At 38.6% G+C, this 24,642-nt stretch overlaps 1 protein-coding gene and 2 long non-coding RNA genes across 4 annotated transcripts in view; all 3 read left to right on the top strand.

Moving 5' to 3' along the window:
* The window catches only part of LOC109201621 (uncharacterized), a 65,438-nt gene that overhangs the window by 21,311 nt on the left and 19,485 nt on the right, over positions 1–24,642 (top strand). The window contains exon 2 of the mRNA XM_025904371.1: positions 6,823–7,101. Coding sequence (XP_025760156.1) covers positions 6,823–7,101 — 279 coding nt within the window. The remainder of the gene's footprint in view (positions 1–6,822; positions 7,102–24,642) is intronic.
* On the top strand, positions 1,537–2,243 carry LOC112844748 (uncharacterized). Its single transcript, XR_003217497.1, has 3 exons — positions 1,537–1,628; positions 1,726–1,791; positions 1,918–2,243. It is a non-coding gene; the product is annotated as an uncharacterized LOC112844748 (long non-coding RNA).
* On the top strand, positions 13,453–23,393 carry LOC109201625 (uncharacterized). Of its 2 annotated transcripts, XR_002061681.2 has the most exons (5): positions 13,453–13,517; positions 21,031–21,179; positions 21,928–22,091; positions 22,170–22,304; positions 23,348–23,393. It is a non-coding gene; the product is annotated as an uncharacterized LOC109201625 (long non-coding RNA). The 2 variants fall into 2 exon arrangements; XR_002061680.2 differs by lacking the exon at positions 23,348–23,393 and having other exon boundaries at positions 22,170–22,528.

The raw sequence follows: 24,642 nt of genomic DNA, 5'->3' as shown, positions 1-24,642 counted from the left end.
GGATATGTGTGCAGAGCTGGAAGAGGAGACCCAGAGTATCACACTGATCACAGTCAACCAAAGTTTGTCTGGTCTGCAGGTCAGTTTGTTTCTTCCCAATAATTTGTGCCATCACTGTAATCCACCAAGATTCAGCCCATTAAAATCTTTTTTTTTCTAATACTAATTTTATATTTTGAATGCTAACATTTGTGAGCTTTGTCTCTTCACTGCATGTTGTTTCCAGATGTTCATTCAGCAGCGTCTCTCACAGTGAGTCCTGACAGAGTGCAACACTTCACCTCTGACTCTGTCTCACTGACCTGTGAGGGAAACTTCACTGAGTGGAGAGTGAGGAAGTTCTCTGAGGACGGCCGACTGTACTCTGACTGTAGGAGAATGACTGGATCCACATGTAACATCAACACATCAAAGTCAGATACTGCAGTGTACTGGTGTGAGTCTGGATCAGGAGAGTTCAGCAGTGCAGTCAACATCACTGTACAGAGTATGTTATTATACATTTACTTCTTGGATTTTAATGATTTAAACATCACATTAACATTTGTCCCAGCTTTGCTGTATGTGAAGTAATTTCATGTGGGAAAAATAAAACACATACAGCAGTTTTTAAAAATACAAGATCAGATCTTCATGATGAAAAACATTTGTACAATCTGTTCTTATTATTGTTTGTCAGCTTTTTCTCAAAGTGTGCACCAGCTGATGTGACTGAAACAATTGTGTGTGATTGTGTCACAGATGATGGTAATGGTCCTATCCTGGTGAGTCCTGTTCATCCTGTGACTGAGGGAGCTTCTGTGAGTCTGAGCTGCAGTTTGAGAACACAAAAAATACTTTCCAATGTGTTTTTCTATCACAATGACAAACTTATTCAAAATGATACCCGAGGAGAGCTGAAGATCTCTGCAGTGTCAAAGTCTGATGAAGGTTTCTACAAGTGTCAGTACTCAGGAAGAGAGTCAGCACAGAGCTGGATGTCAGTTAAAGGTGAGCAGGATCAAAACATGCGATGGATTTTTGTAAATGATTTTTTTTGTTTTAAGATTTGAAGTCAACTGGCTCTATTTTCTGAGACTTTTATGAAAATAAATAAGTTTATCAATAATATCTTTCTTGTCACAGTAACTGTGTCAGGAGCTGACAGCTCTTCATCTCCTGTGTGGTTGATTGTTGGACTGGTTTGTGGAGTCTTTCTCATTATTATTCTCCTGCTCTTGTTGTATTGCTGCACAACAACCAACTGTGAGACCTTTTCCTTTACTTACTACAAACACTCAAACACACAAATGCATCATGAGGTCCATATAAAAGCAATCAAGCAAGTCACATTTTATATTCTAATAAAGGTGCTGCTAATGAGCAGATGCTCAGTCAGGATGAAGATCAGCAGCAAGTGTACTCCTCTCTTCTTCATGGTTAGTTTTTCATGTAGTTTTAAATATTCTGATGCTGTTTGCAACAAGACTGTTCTTATTACATCTGCTGCAGATTTTAATATAAATGTTATTTGCAAGAACATTTGTGTTTAAATTAGTATCACAGACATGAGGTGACTGATTTTCTCTGACCTGCAGGTGATCGTTGTGTCTATGAGACACTCAGAAGATGTGAAAACACTGAAAATGGTAAAGTTTACACTTTCATTAATATAGAGCTTGTGGAAGCTGGATGATTATACAATAACTGTGTTTAACATGAAAGTCAATCAGATTATTATTTCAGGTCCAGCAGAAGGTGATTACACCAATGTCACATCTGTGATTCAGCTCAAAGTCGTTAACAAGACAAGTGAGTGCACAAAATGTGAGATTTGCAAAATATACATTGGTAATTATTCTCACTGATAATAAATGCATTTGTGGACAAAACAGAGGGAGTTTGTTTTGAAATGCTTTCATTTGATCACCTCAACAGGGCAACGTGGTGACCCAGAGGAGAGCTCTGACTACAATGATGTCAATCCAATTTCAGCCACAGCTCTAAAATCTTAACAGCAGCTCTTTAGCTGTTTTTCTCTTTTTCTCTTTAATGTCTCTTAAAAACTCGAAGTGACTTTGAGTGAAAAGGTGAAGATTTTGAATTCGAAGCAATGATCCTGACAGAGTTTATGTGTCCTTCAGAAAGAATCGCTCAGTGTGTTTCGCTTGTTTCTTTCCCATTAGATAATAATTTTAATGGACTTTAATGGACTGTAGATCTGTCTATCTTTTTAGCTATTTCTCTGATTTTAACAGATTATGAATGTCTTTCTGTGAAGCACTTTGTAACTTTGTTAATAAAGGTTTTTTGTTAATCAGATCAGATCAGATAGTCCCACACATGGGAAATTTGTTTTGTTACAGCAGAAAGTGGAATGTGCTAAGTTGCAGTTGGAAAAATAAGAAAAAACACTGGAACAGAATAAGATAATCAGAATAAGATACAGTGGTCCCTCGTTTATTGCGGGAGTTACATTCTACAAATAACCCGCGATAGGTGAAATCCACGAAGTAGCCAACTTTATTTTTTAACAATTATTGTAGATGTTTTAAGGCTGTAAAACCCTTCACTACACACTTTATACACTTTTCTCAGACAGGCATGAACATTTGCACACTTTTTTCTCTTGCTTAAACACTCTCACAGTTCAGACCTTCGTAGAAAAATAAGTCCAGTGTTATAGAAGAATGAAACCAAAGGCACCTGCGGTTCCCTTTGATGGTGCAAAACATTTCATCAACACTGTTGTGTTTGTTGGGGAGAAAACTTACAAACATACAGTACAGCACTTCAGAGTCTCACTGCTAGCGATCGAAGATTTGCACGAGGTAGACGCAGAACACAATGCGCTGTAAAAAAAAAAAAAAAAAAAAAAGGATAAATAAATTAAAAATAATTAAAAAGCATGCAAAACTGCACAAAAAATATCAGCGAAACAGAGGGCTGCGAAAGGTTAACCACGTTATAGCGAGGGACCACTGTACCTTACACAATAGAATAAAATAAAATACTGAATACAACAGAATAAAAATGCTATATACAACTGAGTAAAATATAATGTTGTCAGAAAAAGCGAATTGTACTTAGTATTATTGCACATGTGTGGATGTGTGTTTTTGGTCAGCTGCAAAGTCTTTGTTGTGGAGTCTGACAGCAGCAGGAAGGAAACACCTGCGGAGTCTCTCTGTCCCACACCGTGGGTGCAGCAGCCTGCCACTGAAGGAGCTGCTCAGTGCTGTCAGAGTCTCCTGCATGGGGTGGTTATTAATACATCCTTAATTAAGTAACGTCTGCCGCCGCAGACTGTGAGGTGTGGAGAGAGGTTGGTCACGAATGCAGACACTGAAGACGGACTTGAACTGAGACTGAACCTTTATTACAGTAAAGCAGAATACAAGCAAAAGCAAAAGGTGACAGAGAGTAAACAAGGAAAACCTGAACTGGGACAAACCTACCCCCCCCCCCCCCCCAAAAAAAAAAAACAAGAATAAAGAAATTAAATACCTGAGGCATGGGAAATGCAGTTTGTAGTGATGGCCCTCTTGAAACTGACGCTCCGGAGCAGTAGCGGTTTTAGATACGGGCGACACGGGCGGTTGCCCGGGCGGCATCGTGGTGGGGGCGGCATCACGGGCATCGGCAAAAAAAAATTAAAAATTGCTGGGAGTAAGGGCGCCCTCCGTTTGCGAGGTGCGCCTGCTGCTTGCGGCACAGGGAGGAGAGGGCGGGGTGGCGGGGGATTCTCTGGCTGGCTGGAGCAGCATCTAATAACCAACTCGCAAAATAAAACAAAATAAAAACAAACCAACAACACGAAAACACCAGACACTATGATAAAGACTTATAATTTGTACCGATGTTTTTCTATATTTCCCTCGGGATGAATAAAGCATAATCAATCAATCAATCAATAATCAATACACGAAAAGTGAGCGCGAGAGCCCTCGGTGCGCCTGCTCGCTGCTGAAGTCAAAGTAAACTTTATTGTCATCTCCGCTACATACAGTCCAGTATATAGAGAGACGAGACGACGAGGCTCCAGTTACAGCAGTGCAAGTAAACGAACAATAAATATTTAAGAGTAAGAAAATAAATATACACTTTAGGACTCGGGGTAAAGGGATCAATAACAATTTAAAATGTATATTTTATATTTTGTTGATTTAAAGTCTCACACACAACCCGTTTTTAAAGTTTAAAAAAGAGAAAAGAAGAGGAGGAGTGTAGCGACTTCCACAGTCGCTAGAGGCCGGGGACTGAGCCTGCCTATTTGCCTGACGCGCTGTCAACTTTACGCAATAATGCGAGAGGTGGAATTGCTTGCTTGTTTATTAAAGTGCTTGAAAAGTTTACAGAGCAATGTGATCGGCTCGCGATTCAAACTCTTAAAACATCACAGGCTCTAATGCAACAAGGGGAAACTCGTTGTGCTGCGGTCAACAAAAACTACAGCTACCCAGCCCTCCTCTCTGTCAAAATCAAACCAGTGAATGACAGACTGACAACGCCCTCTTAATGTCACCGCTAGCACCCACGTGACTCCTGTTACACATCACCATAGCAACCAAACAAATGAAAACCCAGTGATCATTAAAATTCAATATTTAATTATGGCTCCTACAAGGAGAAACGAGCAAAAGATACAGGTAAGCAGATGTGTCATTGGATAATGGCAGGTCATGTATCCTAAAACTTTCAGAATACTTTCTTAATTATGTGGGTTACAGCTCCTCCAAGAAGAAATGGTAAAAATAGTTACAGTAACAGACTAAACTCCAAACAATATATACAATAATATAATATTAATATAATAGTGATTAGTCAGTGTCAATTGTTGATTTGTCCTGTTCTCATTGTATGATGAATTATGATGTCTGTTTAGTAGCCGTTTGCATACTATATTTTCTCTGTCTTCATATGTGTGTGTGTGTGTGTGTGTGTGTGTGTGTGGTGGGGGGTGGGGGGGGCGCCAGAGGGAGTGTTCGCCCAGGGCGCCAAATAGGCTAGGACCGCCACTGCTCCGGAGCGTGTGTCGAAAAAAACAACACACTGGTTCAGAAGCACTGTGTCGAAGCTTGCTTCGTTTGGCAAAAGTCACGTGACCAGTGACGTCCGAAGCTTCATTATGCACGTAACTGCTTCGGTACCTGATTCAAATGGAACGAAGTGAATCATTCACGGGATTTGTGGAGTGTTTTGATGGTGACAGATAGCGAACCACTGATCATTCCACTGAGAGATTTGATTCTGTTGTGTGGGAGTATTTTGAGTTGATTCTGGTCGGTGGGTTTTCCAGCTTTGTGTTCTGGCTGTTTGCTCTTGTTTTGTGCGTGTTTATTTTATCTGAAAACGGGAAAAACTTAAAATGTCAAAAATCTGCTTTTCATAATATAAATATCATTAAATAACTTTAGAAAAACTTCCATTTGACTCGTAACATTTAATGTTATAAAAAGATATATTTTATTTAAAAAAAAAAATCTTAAAATGTTAGTCTACAAAATGTGCAACAATTTAATATATTTGTTCTCTTTAGCTGATAGTTTGTGGAGCCATAACTGCATCTCTACCAGTTTTTCTGCACTCCAGCCTCTTCTGTTCCATGTGAAGGGATTTTCCTTAAGGCAGGAGAAATTATCTCCACGAAAAGGAACAGGTTCGGCCATCGGAACAAATTCTCTTCTTGAATAAAAATGAAAAAGGGTTTCCTTAAATGCATCATGTTTTGAATTTGCAAGTTCATAAGCATTTTCGATTTCCATTTCACAATCAATTCTACTCCCAGGTCAAAAATATGTATAAGAAAATTTCCCTAATATAATATTATTTATAAATATACCCGTCTAGAGATTAACTGCATAAGTACATGGAGGCAGGACCTCACAGCAGAAGCATACTGCATAATGTGCATTATTATATGTATGTTATATGTAACGTGGTATTTTTCAATTATTGTATTTGCCAACATCAAGAAGTCACAAGCAAAGAAAGACTAAACCATGGTGCATTTTCAAACAAGGAAAGTTTACTGGTCAAAATTATTTATTAAACAAATAAACTACATTTTTTAACACCAAAAAATACGCGTTCAAAGCAACACAACAGCAGCCCAATATCAGACAGAATTCCACTCTGTAGAGTGGGCAATCATTATGAAGCAGTTGGTTTTATTTTGTGGATTCAAGCTGCTCTTCATATTTTTTGGACACAAGATGTCACCAGAGAGGACTGTGTTGAAAAGCTTCGAGTAATGAACCGTTTTTCAATACAAGCTTCAGCGCTTCAGAAAGCTTCATTTGGCCATCACTAGCAGTTTGTGATAAGCAGGAAAAACGCAGATGAACTGACAGGGAACAAAGGGAAACGTGACATAACAGGGCACACAACAGGGAGGAACAGGTGAACCTAATCCGACAAAATGAGACAGCGAGGAAGCAAAACAGAATACGCTGACGCAGGACATGGGACTGTCAAAGTAAAACAGGAAATACATGAAAATAGAAACAAGGAACACTAGACGTAACACAAGGAACACGAGAGGGACAGTCACAAAACCTGAGGGCTAAAGAATAACAAAGGGAACTAGTAATACAAAAGGCAAAACCATGAAAAACCACAAAATAACAGAATCTTAAAGAATCTAAAACCTAAACATGGAGTCACCAGACCGTGACAAATTACTCTTTAAATACACTAAAGAAAATATAAGTTTCACAGCGTCGATCAAAATGAGTTTACAGTTTATTGTTTATTGTTTATGTTCACCATTTCCGTCTAGTTGTTTAAATCATTTAGATTCAGTCATTTATTTGTTTGTTCTTTTTCTAAACTGAACTGCAGATAAACCAAAGGCCAAACTGAGAGCTGATAACACAGCTGTTCCAGTAGGGGGCAGTGTGACCCTGACCTGCTCTGTGAACCCATCATCATCATCTGGATGGAAATACTACTGGTACAGAGATGAGAAATCCTCTGAAGCCCTGACCACACAAGATGCAGTTTTCCACTCAAATGGACAAATCAGTGTCTCACAGGAAGGACTCTACAGGTGCAGAGGAGGAAGAGGAAACCCAGTTTACTACACAGAGGACAGCCAAGAAGTTCACATTAACACAACTGGTGAGTTTGTTAGGACATTTTAAGAGACTGGGCTCATGTAGATGTGTTCACTGTGGGAAGTCAAGTCATTTAAACACAGCAGGAGTTGACTCAGAATCTAGTCAAGGAAAACAGATGAACTGGATCTTTTGTAAAGTTATGTTATGAAATATTAAACATAAAAAAGTTGATTAATAATTAATTTTTGTTTGTTGTTACAGTAACTGTGTCAGGAGCTGACAGCTCTTCATCTCCTGTGTGGTTGATTGTTGGACTGGTTTGTGGAGTCTCTCTCATTATTATTCTCCTGCTCTTGTTGTATCTCTGCAGACAGTCCAAGTGTAAGAGCCTCTTCTTTTCATGCTGTATTAGAGAGTTTATTTACTACATACACTTTAATTATTCACACATATACATGTATTCTGATCGAACAATTTAAATCACAAACATGTGTAATAACATTTGTCTCTTTCACAGGTTCCTGCTTCACCAGGTTGGTAAAATACTTTTTATTATTATTTTAAACAAACATCAGTTACTTTTGAGTTTATTGTGTTTATTTCATGTTTTAGGTGGATCCAGTCTGAGAGTCACAGTCCGGGCTCCTCCACAAATCATGGAGTCAACCAGAATGAAACTCATGAATACAACTCTCTTCATCCTGGTCAGCACTTAAACCGATCTTATACACATCGAGGGCCGTTCAGAGTTTAGTGTAAGTTTGTCTGCTTCATATACAGAATGATATTGTTATTGTACAGTATGGTATTGTCCATCTATATGTCCCCAAACTAAGTAGTTTTCTCTTATGTTTTTACTGTCTCTCAGTAATTCTGCTGCCATGCAGGCTGATTTATTCTTCACATTATTAAATGTCTTCAGCTCATAATATCTTTACATGTTGGAAATCACTTTGTCTTTTTGTGCTTGTCTTACAGGTCAGTGAGGAGAGCTGTAGCAGCAAAGGCAAGAAGAAGCTTTTTATGAAGCCACTCTTGCTCCTCTGCTCCCCAAATATCAGACATGCTCAGCTTTATGTACAGCTACAACATTACATCATAATATCATGTACAGTACTTACTTATAGCAAAAAGTATATGGAGGTATATTCATATTTGAGTTCTATGCTTTATAGTCAGGTATTTCTTACATTCATTCTTAAACTTTTCTTTTAAACCTTTTTTAAGAGCAGTGAGAACAAAGTTTGAAATATGTGATCTTTAGTAGCTGATTGCACGACTCACATTAGGACGTACTGGTGTGACCAACAACACATATATTTACTGTATTGGTCTAAATTGATACAAATGATATGATCGGTACTGTATAAATTTAAATGCAATAAATATGTTTCATTTATTTTTTTTCTGTTTTTTTTTCTATTTTATAATTTTCTACATGTATAGTTAGAAGGTTTACATTTGAATGTTTTATGTTGACTTTGGTTCAGTGTATAAGATTATTTCCAAACTAACAACACAACAAGAGGTTAACAGGAGCTTCCACTACAGGAGGCTGTAATGTTAAATTTAGTCTATAACATTTTCTGTTGTCCAAATGTTAATTCAAAATGACCCCACGAACCACAGTAATAGGTTTGTACTTCATGTAATACTTTATTTTAAAATTATTACATCATCATTTATAATATTAAACATATTAAATACATATTTTTAATAAAGAATACTGTGGTTACCTGTGTTTATAAATTATGCACTAATGTGTAGTAATGGAGGAGAAAAGCTTTATGACAGATTAAGTAAATATTTGCTTATACATCACTAATGCTTAATAGTATTTATGTTAAAGTGTTACTGAAGTCACAGATGTAGCCAAATCTGGGAAGCTGTTTTATTTACTGCTGAGCTGCACATGCGCAGAGCCTGCTGCAGGCTGTCTGTTGAATTCACAACGGCACCAGAGCGCCGTCATGTTTATAAATGAATTTGGTAGATGTGACAGACTGATTTAAAATAATCCTGGATTAACAATAACCTCAGTTAACAGCCTGATATCTTCTTCTAAAGCAGAGCTGCACCAGAGCAGATTGTTTTTGTCTTTAGAAGTTCAGACTTTGTCACGAACCAGCTCAAAAATAAACTCTACTTTACTGTCATCACAAATAAGAGAGTAGGGTGCAGAGAGTTTGTTCCAGATTTACTTTAATGATCCTTAATTGAGTGAAGAGTCAAGTAGCATTGGAAATGACCTAAACCCAGTGAGGGTGTGTATACGTGTGGCCCTAAATAAATCAGAATATAACAAAGATTAATCTTCAACCCCATACACCAACAATCTGTTACATCTCCATGAAATAATCAACTAAACATTCTGGATAAATTAAATACAACAGCAAAGTAAAAAGCGACCGACAGGTCAGGAACGGAGTTCTGGAAAATATTAATATATAACTAAAAAAAACACAGCTCCTTTAAAATCTTACAAATATGGGGACTTGCCCTCTCATGAGCATTATGAAAATATGCCATTAAACATATCCACTCATTTTTTAAAACACAACCTGTTCACTGAGTTTGTATTTGCAGCTTTCATCAACCACTCCTAAGGAAGTGGATGGAAGAGGTTTGAAAAAAAAATAAGTCGTGGCTGCTGTCGTGGATACAGTTTTCTTGTGGATGGTTGCTTCACACGCTGAACAGAAAAACTGATTTCCAGAAGAAACACAGTCAAGGCACTGGACAACATCACAATCATTTTGTAACCACCTGTCTGATCATTTTAATCAATTGTGCAAGGGCTAATTTCCACAACCACATAAAGAAAACTGTTTCCTCACCATCACAGTCAAATCTTTCCCATTGTACAGAATATCATGACGGTCATTGCAGAAATGAATGAATGAAGCTGTATTATATGTGTTAATGTGAGCTGTGTATAAATGACATAGTGGCATTTCTTTATCAGTCGGTGAAGCAGCCACGTCCCGTATCTCATGTCAGAAATGGGCTGTTGATTTTTTAAATGGAAAAATAAAGGCTGACATTATTCAGACTGTCAGAACTCAAAACATGGGACATCTGGAAGAAGCTCCTCACTTTCTGGGACCTTCCCAGTGCCAGCAGGTTGAACAGCACAAGTAACCTATGTCACTGATGATTAATATAAAAGATCGGGTGTTATTATTTTAGTTATTAATTTAGTCATAATACAAAAATAATGCAAACATGCATCTTTTGTTTCCAGCTCATCAGCCATGGTCTTCCCTGCCTCCAGCCATCCTTTATATTTTCTCATGACTCAGATTCCAGGTTCACATAAGAAAACAGAAAAAGTTTGAAAGGACAGAATTAAGACAGAAACAAAATACAGAGAAAAGCACAAAATAGAAACAATGACACAGAAGAAAAGTGGGAGAAAGATGAATAAGGAAGTGTCGGGTTTCTAAATCTGATTACAGCCTGAAAAAAATAATGAAAACATATGAGCCAGGATTAGTTTGTGCAACTGAGCATTTTTGCAGAACACATTACAAAAACTCATCGAAGACAATGTAAATGTGTGTATATCAAAGCTATGGAGTTTATTGATCTAAACCAGTGGTTCCCAAACTTTTTTTGCCAGGCCCCCCTTTTTCACAAGAAAAATGTTCGCGCTCCCCCCCCCCCCCCCCCGCACAAACTCCATTGCGGTTTATTTCACACCTCAAACATTTAGTAAACAATTAAGCAAATACAAGTAAACGGCAACAAATTACAGGTAGTAATAAAATATACTACTAACTCTTTTATGCTGCGTCCACACCTACACGGGTATTTTTGAAAACGCAGCTGTTTCTATGCGTTTGGGCTTTTCGTCCACACGTAAACGGTGTTGCGATTCACCGAAAACGGAGATTATTTAAAACTCCTTTTTTGCGTTTATGTGTGGACGAGGATTACAGAGTTCGTCACGCAACGTCAAAGGTATGTGCCTCTTTTCACGTCACGCTGTGCGCCACGTTATTGTTTACATGAGATGAATTGCAGAATGGCAGATAGAGACAAAATACTGTTACTGTTAATCTGACTATCTGCAGGTTTTACACGCGTACATATACACATGCAGTTACTGTCCCTCCATTTAAAAAGGCAGAGGCGTCACGGTGTAATTATTTTACCTGTAGTTGTTTTTTTTTCCTGTGTACTAATATTCAACATTGCTGTCAATACATTTTTCAAAAAATGTCTCTCTTTGGCTTGGAAGGAAGTTGGTTTGGAAACATATTTGGCGATGCTTCATCTCCTGCTTTGCGTTTGTGTGGGAGCCCCGTCAAAAATCTGTCCATTATGCTAGCAGTGTCCAAGCTTTCTTTTTTTTTTTTCTTTTCATCGGCCCCACACTTTGGGAACCACTGATCTAAACAATCGGGGACTCTGCAGATTAGGCTCAGACTGCTGCCTGAATTCTTGAGGCTCTGAAAGCAGGAGCAACAACTGGGGTCATGTATGCAACATGTGGTCTGTGATCCTGGACTCATCCCAAATCTCACCTATCTCACATGTACAGGATCTTTTAAGCATCCTTTAATATTCTCCATCTCCTTTTTCCTCGTTTTTTAAGTAGAAGTGATGTTTTTACAGAATGTGTTTGGATGATTGCTGTTAGCTGTTAGCTGCTCATCTATCAAGAGCTTTATTCTGCAGAGCCAACACTTTTAATAAAGCTTAACAAAATACAGCAGGATAACGCCTGCACACATTAATACTAAGGTCTCTTTATTCAAAGATAGGAGCATGTCTCCATCTCCTGAACCACACATAAGGAGACGGCCATTTGACATTTAATCAAGGGCATAGATTTGGTATTTTAGACTTTACTTTACTTTAGGCTTATTCCATATAAATCAGGTATCAAACAAAAATAAAAATAGTTTCAAATACAGTCATGACAATAAATTAATATGACTTTAAGGACTTAACAACATTACTTCAGTTATAGTACACCAACATCTCTTATACATTAGCACTAGTGCGGCTCCGCGTGGTTTGGGCAAATAAATTAGAAGTATTTAGCTGAAGTGTATTTTATTTATGTTAGTTCTTTTTAACTTGTAGTTCTAAATTGGAAGATTATTGTGATATTGAAATATAAAAATAAAATTATATTCTATTATTTTTTCATCGCTCAAAATAAACGTCACACTCGCGGAAGCCGGTATACCCGCCGAAACGCCGTGCATTTATCGAGACTTTCAACCCCAGGTAGGCCAATTATGGATCTTCGGATCCACATTATGTCAGCAGCTGTTCTCCACCGTGAACTATAGACAAACACCGTGCGTAAACTGACTTCGTATAGCCCCGATTTGCGGACTCTGTGCGCAGAGGTTCAGGAGCAGAAGTCCCATTGTAAACAAATCACGGCAGACCCGACGATGTTTCCATGAGCATGCTTTTGAGCATCTCTTTATTGACCACTTTTCACACACGGTTGCTGTACGCATACAGCCGGCTGTAGCTTTTCAGCTCACAGCCCGACATACACCACCAACAACACAACAGCACACATAGTCCAGACGTAAAGGCAGCGAGGCGTGATTGCGGGTGTCGCTCAGGTGCGTCCGCCTCCCCTGCAGCGGCGCTGCAAACCACGCCCCGCCGCACGCATTAACCGGGTAAAATACATATTTAGGCAGAATTTTGCAAATATCTATTTTTCATTTTTCAGCAGCATAGTGCTTTTTTCAAATTATTTTTTAAGAGTCAGGTCAAGGCTCCAACAGCCCAAAGGCGATATAAGGGTGGCGGCTCACAACAGTTTTTGTTTGCTACATGGATCATTTTAGTTCAGCTGGGTGTCTTTCCTTTTGTTATATTTCTTTAAGAGTTCAAAATGTGTTGATTACATAAATATAATTTAATTTTCTCTGTAGCACTTCATGGATTTCATAAGCAGCACACCTTAGTTGTTCACACAAAGCATAAAGATAAAAAACAATATATACAGTGTTATCTTCATTTTAGATGTCAAAAAGTATTTGCGGCTCCCAGTGTTTTCTTTTGCGTGGAAACCGGGTCCAAATGGCTCTTTGGGTGTAAAAGGTTGCAGACCCCTGGCCTAGGCCCTAGGGTTTATTTCTGGGATTTCGCACAACCCAGGATTCAAATCATGAATACATAATGGGCTTGGATTTACAACATTATGAATGAAATCTATTTGGAAGCAGCCAGCCCCCCTTTCCTTTTGACGAGTTGTGTGTGAGACTTTAAATCATCAAACTGTAAATTATAAATTTTAAATTGTTATTGATCCCTTTATCCCTGGTCCTAAAGTGTATATTTATTTATTGGAATGTGCATGCGCAGACAGATTGCGCGACCGGCGGGCCTTGAACTTTCTAAGGGAAAAACACTTTCTCACGGACGGTGACGAAGCGGATAACAGTCTTGAGTACCTGCTGGTCTTTGAAGCTGTGGATTCTGGGACTGTTGGAAAAGGTAAAACATTTTCATTAAAACCTTTTTACTGTTTTGTTTTTGTTACTCGTCATTGTAGCTTGCTGTTAATGCTGTGCTAACAGTAACGCTTAGCTATGTTAGATACGTTAGCCTTTGACGTTAACGCAATTTAGTAGTGATGGCCAAATGAAGCTTTCTGAAGCACTGAAGCTTGTATTGAAAAACGGTTCATTATTCAATTCAATTCAATTCAATTTTATTTATATAGCGCCAAATCACAACAAAAGTCGCCTCAAGGCGCTTTATATTGTACAGTAGATAGCACAATAATAAATACAGAGAAAAACCCAACAATCATATGACCCCCTATGAGCAAGCACTTTGGCGACAGTGGGAAGGAAAAACTCCCTTTTAACAGGAAGAAACCTCCGGCAGAACCAGGCTCAGGGAGGGGCGGGGCCATCTGCTGCGACCGGTTGGGGTGAAAGAAGGAAAACAGGATGAAAGACATGCTGTGGAAGAGAGACAGAGATTAATAACAGATATGATTCGATGCACAGAGGTCTATTAGCACATAGTGAGTGAGAAAGGTGACTGGAAGGGAAAAACTCAATGCATCATGGGAATCCCCGGCAGCCTACGTCTATTGCAGCATAACTAAGGGAGGATTCAGGGTCACCTGGTCCAGCCCTAACTATATGCTTTAGCAAAAAGGAAAGTTTTAAGCCTAATCTTGAAAGTAGAGATAGTGTCTGTCTCCCGAATCCAAACTGGAAGTTGGTTCCACAGAAGAGGGGCCTGAAAACTGAAGGCTCTGCCTCCCATTCTACTTTTAAATACTCTAGGAACAACAAGTAGGCCTGCAGTGCAAGAGCGAAGTGCTCTAATAGGGTGATATGGTACTACAAGGTCATTAAGATAAGATGGGGCCTGATTATTTAAGACCTTGTATGTGAGGAGCAGGATTTTGAATTCAATTCTGGATTTAACAGGAAGCCAATGAAGGGAAGCCAAAACAGGAGAAATATGCTCTCTCTTTCTAGTCCCTGTCAGTACTCTTGCTGCAGCATTTTGGATTAGCTGAAGGCTTCTCAGCGAGTTTTTAGGACTTCCTGATAATAGTGAATTACAGTAGTCCAGCCTGGAAGTAATAAATGCATGAACTAGTTTTTCAGCATCACTCTGAGACAGGATATTTCTAATTTTAGAGATGTTGCACAAATGGAAGAAAGCAGTCTTACATATTTGTTTAATATGTGCATTGAAGGATATGTCCTGGTCAAAAATGACTCCAAGGTTTCTCACAGTGTTACTGGAGGCCAAGGTAATGCCATCCAGAGTAAGAATCTGCTTAGATACCATATTTCTAAGATTCTCAGGGCCGAGTACAATAACCTCAGTTTTATCTGAATTAAGAAGCAGAAAGTTAGCGGCCATCCAGGTCTTTATGTCTTTAAGACATTCCTGCAGTTTAACTAATTGGTGTGTGTTACCTGGCTTCATGGATAGATAGAGCTGCGTGTCATCTGCATAGCAGTGAAAATTTATGCTATGTCTTCTAATGATGCTGCCTAGGGGAAGCATGTATAATGTAAATAGAATTGGTCCTAGCACTGAACCCTGTGGAACACCATAATTGACCTTAGTGTCTGAAGAGGACTCTCCATTTACATGTACAAACTGGAGTCTATTAGATAGATATGATACAAACCACTGCAGTGCAGTACCTGTAATACCTACAGCATGTTCTAATCGCTCTAATAGGATATTATGGTCAACAGTATCGAACGCAGCACTGAGGTCTAGCAGGACAAGCACAGAGATGAGTCCACTGTCAGAGGCCATAAGAAGATCATTTGTAACCTTCACTAAAGCTGTTTCTGTGCTGTGCTGAGCTCTGAAACCTGACTGAAACGCTTCAAATAAGCCATTCCTCTGCAGATGATCAGTTAACTGTTTGACAACTACTCTTTCAAGGATTTTTGATATGAAAGGAAGGTTGGAGATTGGCCTATAATTAGCTAAGACAGCTGGGTCTAGAGATGGCTTTTTAAGTAAAGGTTTAACTACAGCCACCTTGAAGGCCTGTGGTACATAGCCGATTATTAGAGATAGGTTGATCATAATTAAGATCGAAGAATTAATTAATGGCAGGACTTCTTTGAGCAGTTTTGTAGGAATGGGGTCTAAAAGACACGTTGATGGTTTGGAGGAATTAATTATTGAAGTTAACTCAGAAAGATCAATTGGAGAAAAAGAGTCTAACTTAACATTGATGGTACTAAGAGTAGCTGTAGATAATATTACATCTGTGGGATGATTATTGGTAATTTTTTCTCTAATGATAAAAATTTTATTTGTGAAGAAGTTCATGAAGTCATTACTAGTTAGCGTTAAAGGGATTGTTGGCTCAGTAGAGCTCTGACTTTTTGTCAGCCTGGCTACAGTGCTGAAGAGAAACCTGGGGTTGTTCTTATTTTCTTCAATCAGTGACGAATAGTAAGATGTTCTGGCTTTGCGGAGGGCTTTCTTATAAAGCAGCAAACTATTTCTCCAGGCTAAATGATGATCCTCTAAATTTGTGACACGCCATTTCCTCTCCAGCTTACGAGTTATCTGCTTTAGGCTACGTGTTTGAGAATTATACCACGGAGTCAGGGACTTTGGATTTGAGGCCTTAGTTTTCACAGGAGCTACAGTATCCAGAGTCGTACGTAGTGAGGAGGTAAAATTATTAACAAGATAATCGACCTTTGTTGGAGTAGTGTTCAGATAGCTGCTCTGCTCTATGTTGGTACAGGGCATTGAAGATGATAACAGTGGGTGGATTATATTCTTAAACTTAGTTACAGCACTTTCAGAAAGACATCTACTTTGATAAAGTCTACTCTCCACTGCTGTGTAATCAATTATTGTAAATGTAAATGTTATCAGGAAATGATCAGACAGCAGAGGGTTTTCAGGAAACACTGTTAAATGTTCAGTTTCTATGCCATATGTTAAAACAAGATCTAGAGTGTGATTAAAGTGGTGGGTGGGTTCTTTTACATTTTGAGAGAAGCCAATTGAGTCTAATAACAGATTAAATGCGATGTTGAGGCTGTCATTTTTAGCATCTACATGGATGTTAAAATCACCCACAATAATTATTTTATCTGAGCTGAGCACTAAATCAGATAAAAAGTCTGAGAAATCAGAGAGAAACTCTGTGTAAGGCCCAGGTGGACGATAGATGATAACAAGTAAGACTGGTTTCTGAGTTTTACAGCTGGGGTGGACGAGGCTAAGCATCAGGCTTTCAAATGAATTAAAAGTCTGTCTTGGTCTTTCGTTAATTAATTACTCGAAGCTTTTCAACACAGTTCTCTCTGGTGACATCTTGTGTCCAAAAAATATGAAGAGCAGCTTGAATCCACAAAATAAAACCAACTGCTTCATAATGATAGCTCACTCTACAGAGTGGAATTCTGTCTGATATTGGGCTGCTGTTGTGTTGCTTTGAACGCGTATTTTTTGGTGTTAAAAAATGTAGTTTATTTGTTTAATAAATAATTTTGACCAGTAAACTTTCCTTGTTTGAAAATGCACCATGGTTTAGTCTTTCTTTGCTTGTGACTTCTTGATGTTGGCAAATACAATAATTGAAAAATACCACGTTACATATAACATACATATAATAATGCACATTATGCAGTATGCTTCTGCTGTGAGGTCCTGCCTCCATGTACTTATGCAGTTAATCTCTAGACGGGTATATTTATAAATAATATTATATTAGGGAAATTTTCTTATACATATTTTTGACCTGGGAGTAGAATTGATTGTGAAATGGAAAGGGAAAATGCTTATGAACTTGCAAATTCAAAACATGATGCATTTAAGGAAACCCTTTTTCATTTTTATTCAAGAAGAGAATTTGTTCCGATGGCCGAACCTGTTCCTTTTCGTGGAGATAATTTCTCCTGCCTTAAGGAAAATCCCTTCACATGGAACAGAAGAGGCTGGAGTGCAGAAAAACTGGTAGAGATGCAGTTATGGCTCCACAAACTATCAGCTAAAGAGAACAAATATATTAAATTGTTGCACATTTTGTAGACTAACATTTTAAGATTTTTTTTTTTTTAATAAAATATGTCTTTTTATAACATTAAATGTTACGAGTCAAATGGAAGTTTTTCTAAAGTTATTTAATGATATTTATATTATGAAAAGCAGATTTTTGACATTTTAAGTTTTTCCCGTTTTCAGATAAAATAAACACGCACAAAACAAGAGCAAACACCCAGAACACAAAGCTAGAAAACCCCCCGACCAAAATCAACTCAAAATACTCCCACACAACAGAATCAAATCTCTCAGTGGAATGATCAGTGGTTCGCTATCTGCCACCATCAAAACACTCCACAAATCCCGTGAATGATTCACTTCGTTCCATTTGAATCAGGTACCGAAGCAGTTACGTGCATAATGAAGCTTCGGACGTCACTGGTCACGTGACTTTTGCCAAACGAAGCAAGCCTCGACACAGTGCTTCTGAATCTGAACCAGTGTGTTGTTTTTTTCGACACACGCTCCGGAGCGTCAGCTTCAAGAGGGCCATCACTACAATTTAGTATCGGTATACAGAACTGTTTTCCTAAGAAAACCACTGGTATAATTAAGTGAAGGTGCTCCCAACTAATTTGAACCTTTGACTTCTAAAATATGTGGTTCTATTGCGTGCTGTGTACATAACCTAATGTCAGCTAGACCGATATTAAAATTTATAATATTGTTAAAGTCACTAAAATGGCGCCTGAAGCCTGTTGTGATGTGAGCTCTGTGTCTGCTCTAGAAACTCTGAAATTCAGTAGAGCTGAGCCGTACATTAAATACTCACATCAGCCTGTACTTTGAATTCTGTAAGAGCTGTATAAAATAAAGCTATGCATAAGTGTTTTGAATGAATAGAAATGTGACACATGAGAAGGTGTGTCTTTGACTGTTCCTGTATAACTTATTTTCGGACTAGCTGACAAGTTATGCTCTGGTCATTTGATGTTACCAGGATGGATGTCCTTTTGTAATATAGTTAAATTTTCTTTGTACATTTCATTTATCCACCATCATACATTAAGCCAAGAAGAGGTCATTATACTAACAAGAGGTATCAACGCTGGGCAAAAGTTCAGCATGTGGTTAAAGTTTGTAATCCAGCCAGGGTGTAAATATCACTCAGCAGCCAGTCGTAGAGCTGAAGCAGGTGGCATCAACACATAAATCTACTCTACCCGGCTTAAATCACATGACCACCTCTGACCGAAAAGCTGTAGATTTTTCTTGTTTGCACAAATTAATTAAGACTTACACTAGCAGTTTGCAGACCACTTCAGGGGAAAAATCAACACCATCAGATGTGATATTTTATCTTCTCGTGATATGATTTTAAACACATCTGAAGGCTCGATTGTACCCGAGGAGACACTGGACAGTTTTGTCCTGGTTAATGCTGAGAACCTTAAGAACGTTTTCTCCACAGTGAGACCCACCACATGTCTTTTAGATCCAATCCCCTCTTTACTTTTTAAAATACTTTATGGATTTTTTGAAGCTGAGCTTTTATACATGATGAATTGCTCTCTTCAGTTCCCTGCTGCCTTTAAAATGGCAGTGGTGAGGTCAGTCTGGATTTAGGGTGAACCACAGCACAGAGACCGCTCTCCTAAAGGTTTTAAATGATCTTAGATGTAACTGGGACTCCCAAAAGCTCTCAGTCCTGGTGCTACTGGATCTAAGCGCAGCCTTTGATACAGTAGACCACGCTATTCTTTTAAACAGACTGAAACACATGGTGGGCCTCTCTGGTGCTGTACACAACTGGTTCACTTCCTATCTCTCAGACAGAACTTTTATGGTGAGTATGGATACATGCTCCTCTAAGATCCATAAAATGACATGTGGTGTGCCCCAAGGGTCGGTCTTAGGCCCTGTACTTTTTAATTTGTATATGCTCCCTCTTGGCAGTGTCATCAGGAGGCATGGAGTGAACTTCCACAGTTACGCTGATGACACTCAGCTGTACATCTCCGTGTCTCCTGATGACACCAGACCAATGGATGCTCTTTTTAACTGTATTCTAGATATAAAATCTTGGATGGCAGAAAACTTTTTACAGCTTAACCAGGACAAAACTGAAGTTTTAATCATCGGTCCTGAGGCTCAGAGAGAGAAACTCTTGTCTAAATTACAGGCATTTTCACTATGTCCTTCACTACAAGTGAAAAACTTGGGTGTTATTTTTGACTCTGAGCTTGGTTTTATCCCACATATTAAACACGTAACCAAAATTGGATTCTATCATCTAAAAAATATAGCCAGAGTCCGCCCTATTCTCTCTCGGGCCAACACGGAGATGCTGATGCATGCTTTTATTACCAATCGCATTGATTACTGTAATGCCCTGCTCTCTGGTCTCCCCAAAAAGAATATTTCACCTTTGCAACTTTTGCAAAACTCTGCAGCTCGTGTGCTGACGAAGACCAGAGGGCGGGCCCACATTACACCGGTTTTACAATCGCTGCATTGGCTCCCCGTGTGTTTCAGGATCGATTTTAAAGTTCTTTTATTGGTTTTTAAATGTCTTAATGGTCTTGGGCCTTCTTATCTTTCAGATCTGCTTTTACCGTATGAACCCTCGCGGACCCTGAGGTCCTCTGGTACTGGCCTTTGATTGTCCCTAAAGTCAGGACACATACTCACGGAGAGGCAGCTTTTCAGTGGTATGGTCCTCGTCTGTGGAACAGCCTGCCGGAGGAGCTCAGGGCCGCAGAGAACGTACATGTTTTTAAGAACAGGCTCAAGACCCACCTTTTTAATTTAGCTTTTAACTAACGTTTATTTATTTTATGCTTATTTATTCTAACCTGTTATTCTATTTATATTATTAATTTAGTTTTTACCTAATATTTATTGATTTTATTCTTATTCATTTTTTATCTTCTTACTCTGTTTATACTTATATTTATATTGTATCCCACTCTTATTTATTTTATCTCTTTATCCTGTTTATATTCTTATTAGGTCATATCTCCAGTGTTTCCTCGGAGGGGGCTCTCTGCACCGGGGCTGTGATCGACTGTTGCTGCTGGGGCTCTGTGGGTCTTCTCAGCCTGGCTGGGGGGCTTGTTTGCCTCCCTCCTGCTGCGTGCCCAGCCTGGAGGCTGCGGTCTGTGACTGGCTCCCGGTGCAGACGGCTTCCTGTGATAGTGTTTCGTCACTTGGCTAATGCGTACCCAGCTTAATATTATTCTTTTAAGTGTGTGTGTGTATGTGTGTGTGTGTGTGTGAGAGTGTGTGTGTGTGTGTGGGGGGGGGGGGGGGAGAGAGAGAATGTGTGTATTCATGATCGTTTCTGTTAATGACAGTGTGGGGAGTGAGTGGGAGGGTGGGGTGGGCTGCTTTTAACCATGTAAAGCACTTTGTGCTACAGTTTTTTTTTTTTTGTATGAAAAGTGCTTTATAAATAAAGATTGATTGATTGATTGATTGATTGATTGACTAATTCTTTTCACAGCTCCAACAAAATGAGGAAGAGGAGCGGGAGAAACACACTTAGATTGAATTACAATTGGATGGAAGTCGAGGACAAGGAGAAGGAAGCTTAGGATGAGGAGGAAGAAAAGCAGCAGGAGCATCTTTAGGGATCTCTATGATGTCATTGAGGTTTGTTTCATTAATATTGTCCTCTCACAAAGAAAGATGACTTGTTTTAGTTCACCTACTCCCTGTATTAAGTAGTGATTTGCAAAACGTTGTGGAAAACCACGGAGCAGGCACGTATAGCGCACCTGCAGGTAAATGAACATCAAATCTCTAAGACTAAAATCTGTATTATACTTTTAGTCTTAAGAACATATGTTGTATATTTATCACCCTTATGATAAAACCCATGTCAGCCATTGGTTTATGGACTCAACATTTGCTTTATTGCTATTGCTATGTGGGTTTTTGTGAGCCTTTTGGGACCATATTAGGATGAGGGATCAGAATCTGGAGTCGTGCACACTACTGTTTCCTTTAGTGTGTATCCATAAGATTTGTACAACAGATCCAAGTTGTGCCTTGAAAACAGGAACGTTGTCTGCATAGAGGAGAACTTTAATAGCAGGCTTGTACAAAGTGAGGCTTTGTGCTCACATTTGCTGCAAACACTCGTTTTAATTCTGTTTTCCCTGTTTTGATGCAGAATTCAGTTGAAATCAGGGAAGAACTGGACTTGTTTTTTATAATGTGTTCTTGTGAATTAATTGTGTATCGCATACATTTGATTTGACTTTCTGCGAGACAACAGTCGTCCGCTGGCCAAAAAAGTTTTCCAAATACCTCCACGTTATCAAGCCTGGATTTAGAAAAGAATAGCAAAAAAATCTGCACCTCCTGCTTCACATGCAATTTGTGTTTGTGTGTTCAGAGGCGGCGGCGAGAGGGGAGACCTCGGCTCATCCAGCTGGAGAGCCTGACCAGGAGGAGTCTACATTAACTCGGCTCTTCCAGGGCACCCTGCAGACTCGGCTGCTGGCAACAGCGAGGGATGATGTGAACGCCAAACTGGAGTCCATCACAGGTCGACTGCAGGTATGTGAGTCAGACCTTCTGAGGAGGGTTTCACTTTTCTCTCTTCTTTATAATTGACCCTTGTTTTCTCTCTCTCAGCTCCTTGTCTCAGAGATGGAGGGATTTGAAGCACAAAGGGAGCAGCTTGTCGTTTGGTTGGCTGATATGGATGCCCGCCTGAGTGAGGTTGACCAGCTGACAGGAAACACCTGTGAAAAACTGAAACAACTGCAGGTGTGGCGTTGTTTTGATATGACATATATTTGATATGATACATACGTCAGAGACATTATCCTAAACTGGACTAACAAAGAACCAGGAGTCCAACATGAAACTTACCTTACATAAGGTAAGGCTGAAGTTCATTGATAATTTTGATCAAAAACTTGTTGTTGAAATATTTTTACTGAACATGCAAACATCTGCTGATGACAATGTGTTGATTTATTGGTCTGTTATGAAGCTATTGCTATTTCTAATGTGTTTTTATCACTTTCTGATGTTTTATTAATTAAACAATACATGTATTAATTGTTGTTATCTATAAATATAGTATTTATGTATATTTATTTATAGTATAGTAAAATTTTTTAATTATTACTGTTTAAATGACTAATATGTGACATGTATTAGTAGTGATGTTGTGCTGAGGGTTAAAATGCCTTTTTGTCTTTTGGTATATTACGAAATGGCAATAAACCATTAATATATGTCTATGCTGTGCTCGTGTTTATTTTACCCTACTCAAATTCAATTTATGATACATTTTATTTTGAAAGATTTAAAATGGTTCTTTAAAGAACCATTTCAAAAAAGGTTCTTTAAAATGGTTTTTTAAAGGACCATTTGAAGGACCTTTTGAAAAATGGTTCTTTAAAGAACCATTTCTTTCAGTGGTTCTTTGAAGAACCATTAAAGGTGCCTCAAAGAACCATTTCTTGATGGTTCTTTGGGGCACATGTCACATGTGCCATACATACTGACTTTAACGTGTGTTTGAACGAGCTGACGGTTCACTCGTTAAGCTGAAAGAAAGATGCTTTAATCACAGGAGTCACACGTGTCCACTGGACCATCTGGGAACTCTTCTTGTTTAGCACTCGTAATAACACAAACACTAAATCCTCCTTCTCTTGTGCTGTTTTGTAGCAGTGTATACACCTGAGACTGTCACCTGTCTGTCTGTCCTGCACTCTCTCTCTGTTTCTTTCTCTCTGATTGTGGAATAAAAGTATGAACATGTATTTATAAGTTACACTTGTGTTTGAATCCTGCAGCTTATCACACATTTGATTTCCATGTGTGACAACTGCAAGTGTCCAGAGTGAGGACAGACTGAGGGACCCACTGCTGCACATCATCTGTGAGGCTTTGCACCCCTGACGATCCACCAGGACAAACTCAGCAGTGTGTGAGGAAGAGGAGGAGGAAGAGCCAGCAGCAGCTGACAGATGGAGAGAATAGACAGACTGTTCCCTGTTTGTGAAGGACTGCTAGAAAAGTTTAACATAACTAATTGTCTGTCCTGAACCAGTCTTATTAGGTAATGTTCAAATAATGTTATCATCCCAGTGTTTTCAGTGTGGGAGAAAGTACTCAGGGCCTTCAAGTTACACACTATGAAAGGCAGAGACAAGTTTAATATTCAGAAACATAAAGTGTGTATCAGCAGCAGAATGGACCTAAAAATAAATGTTTGTTTCAGTTCTATGAAGCTTTGAGTATTTTGGATTAGTAGTACTGCTGTGTTTGTTGCATCATATTGCTGTAATTGTTTATATGCTTTATATATTCTGAGGTAAGTTGATCTATAGTGTTACATCATATTCTATAAGGATGTTATGTGTTTGTATAGTTTCTGCCCAGTTTGACCCATTTAGCAGAAGTCGGCCTGTTTAAAGCTCTGATATCTATTCTGTATGACTTAAAGCAGTTATGACATGCTCTGATTTTCTCACTCAATAAAGGAATATTTCATATATCAGTCTAATCTTCATTCTATCAGAAACAGTTATCACAGCTCGTACATTTGCTTTTTACACATATATGTAAGCATTGAGCCAAATTTAGTAATGCCAACATACTGAAGGAACAACATTTGTCTCTTATATGTGATACATTTATATATGCACTGTCAAAGATGCGTGTCTTTGAGTGAAGATTTAAGGTGATAGAAAATATAAATAACTGCAACTTGAATCTTTACTGAAGCTCAGTATTTGACACGGCGTTCACTCACATGAATTTCACTCACATGTGCTGTACCAGTGTACCTGCACATGTGACGTGACAATAGAAGTGATTTGATTTGAGACTTCAAACTCACTGCTGTAATAACTTATAATGATTAATATAATAACTATAATATTGACCATATCATATTTACACTGACTTTAGTCTCATGAACAACATTAACTAATTGTTATTTACTAGCTAATCTTAAAATGACTGTTCAGTACAGATATGAAGGCCAACAATCACGTTTTACAGTCCTGTGGTCTCAGTCTCAGATACTTATTAAATCACACAAAGCTCGTGTAGAAACAAACAAACAAATGAACAAAATATGTTC

Source organism: Oreochromis niloticus, unplaced genomic scaffold, assembly GCF_001858045.2.
Source record: "Oreochromis niloticus isolate F11D_XX unplaced genomic scaffold, O_niloticus_UMD_NMBU tig00001146_pilon, whole genome shotgun sequence".
Lineage (NCBI taxonomy): Eukaryota > Metazoa > Chordata > Actinopteri > Cichliformes > Cichlidae > Oreochromis > Oreochromis niloticus.
This window is presented reverse-complemented; position numbering and strand designations above follow the sequence as displayed.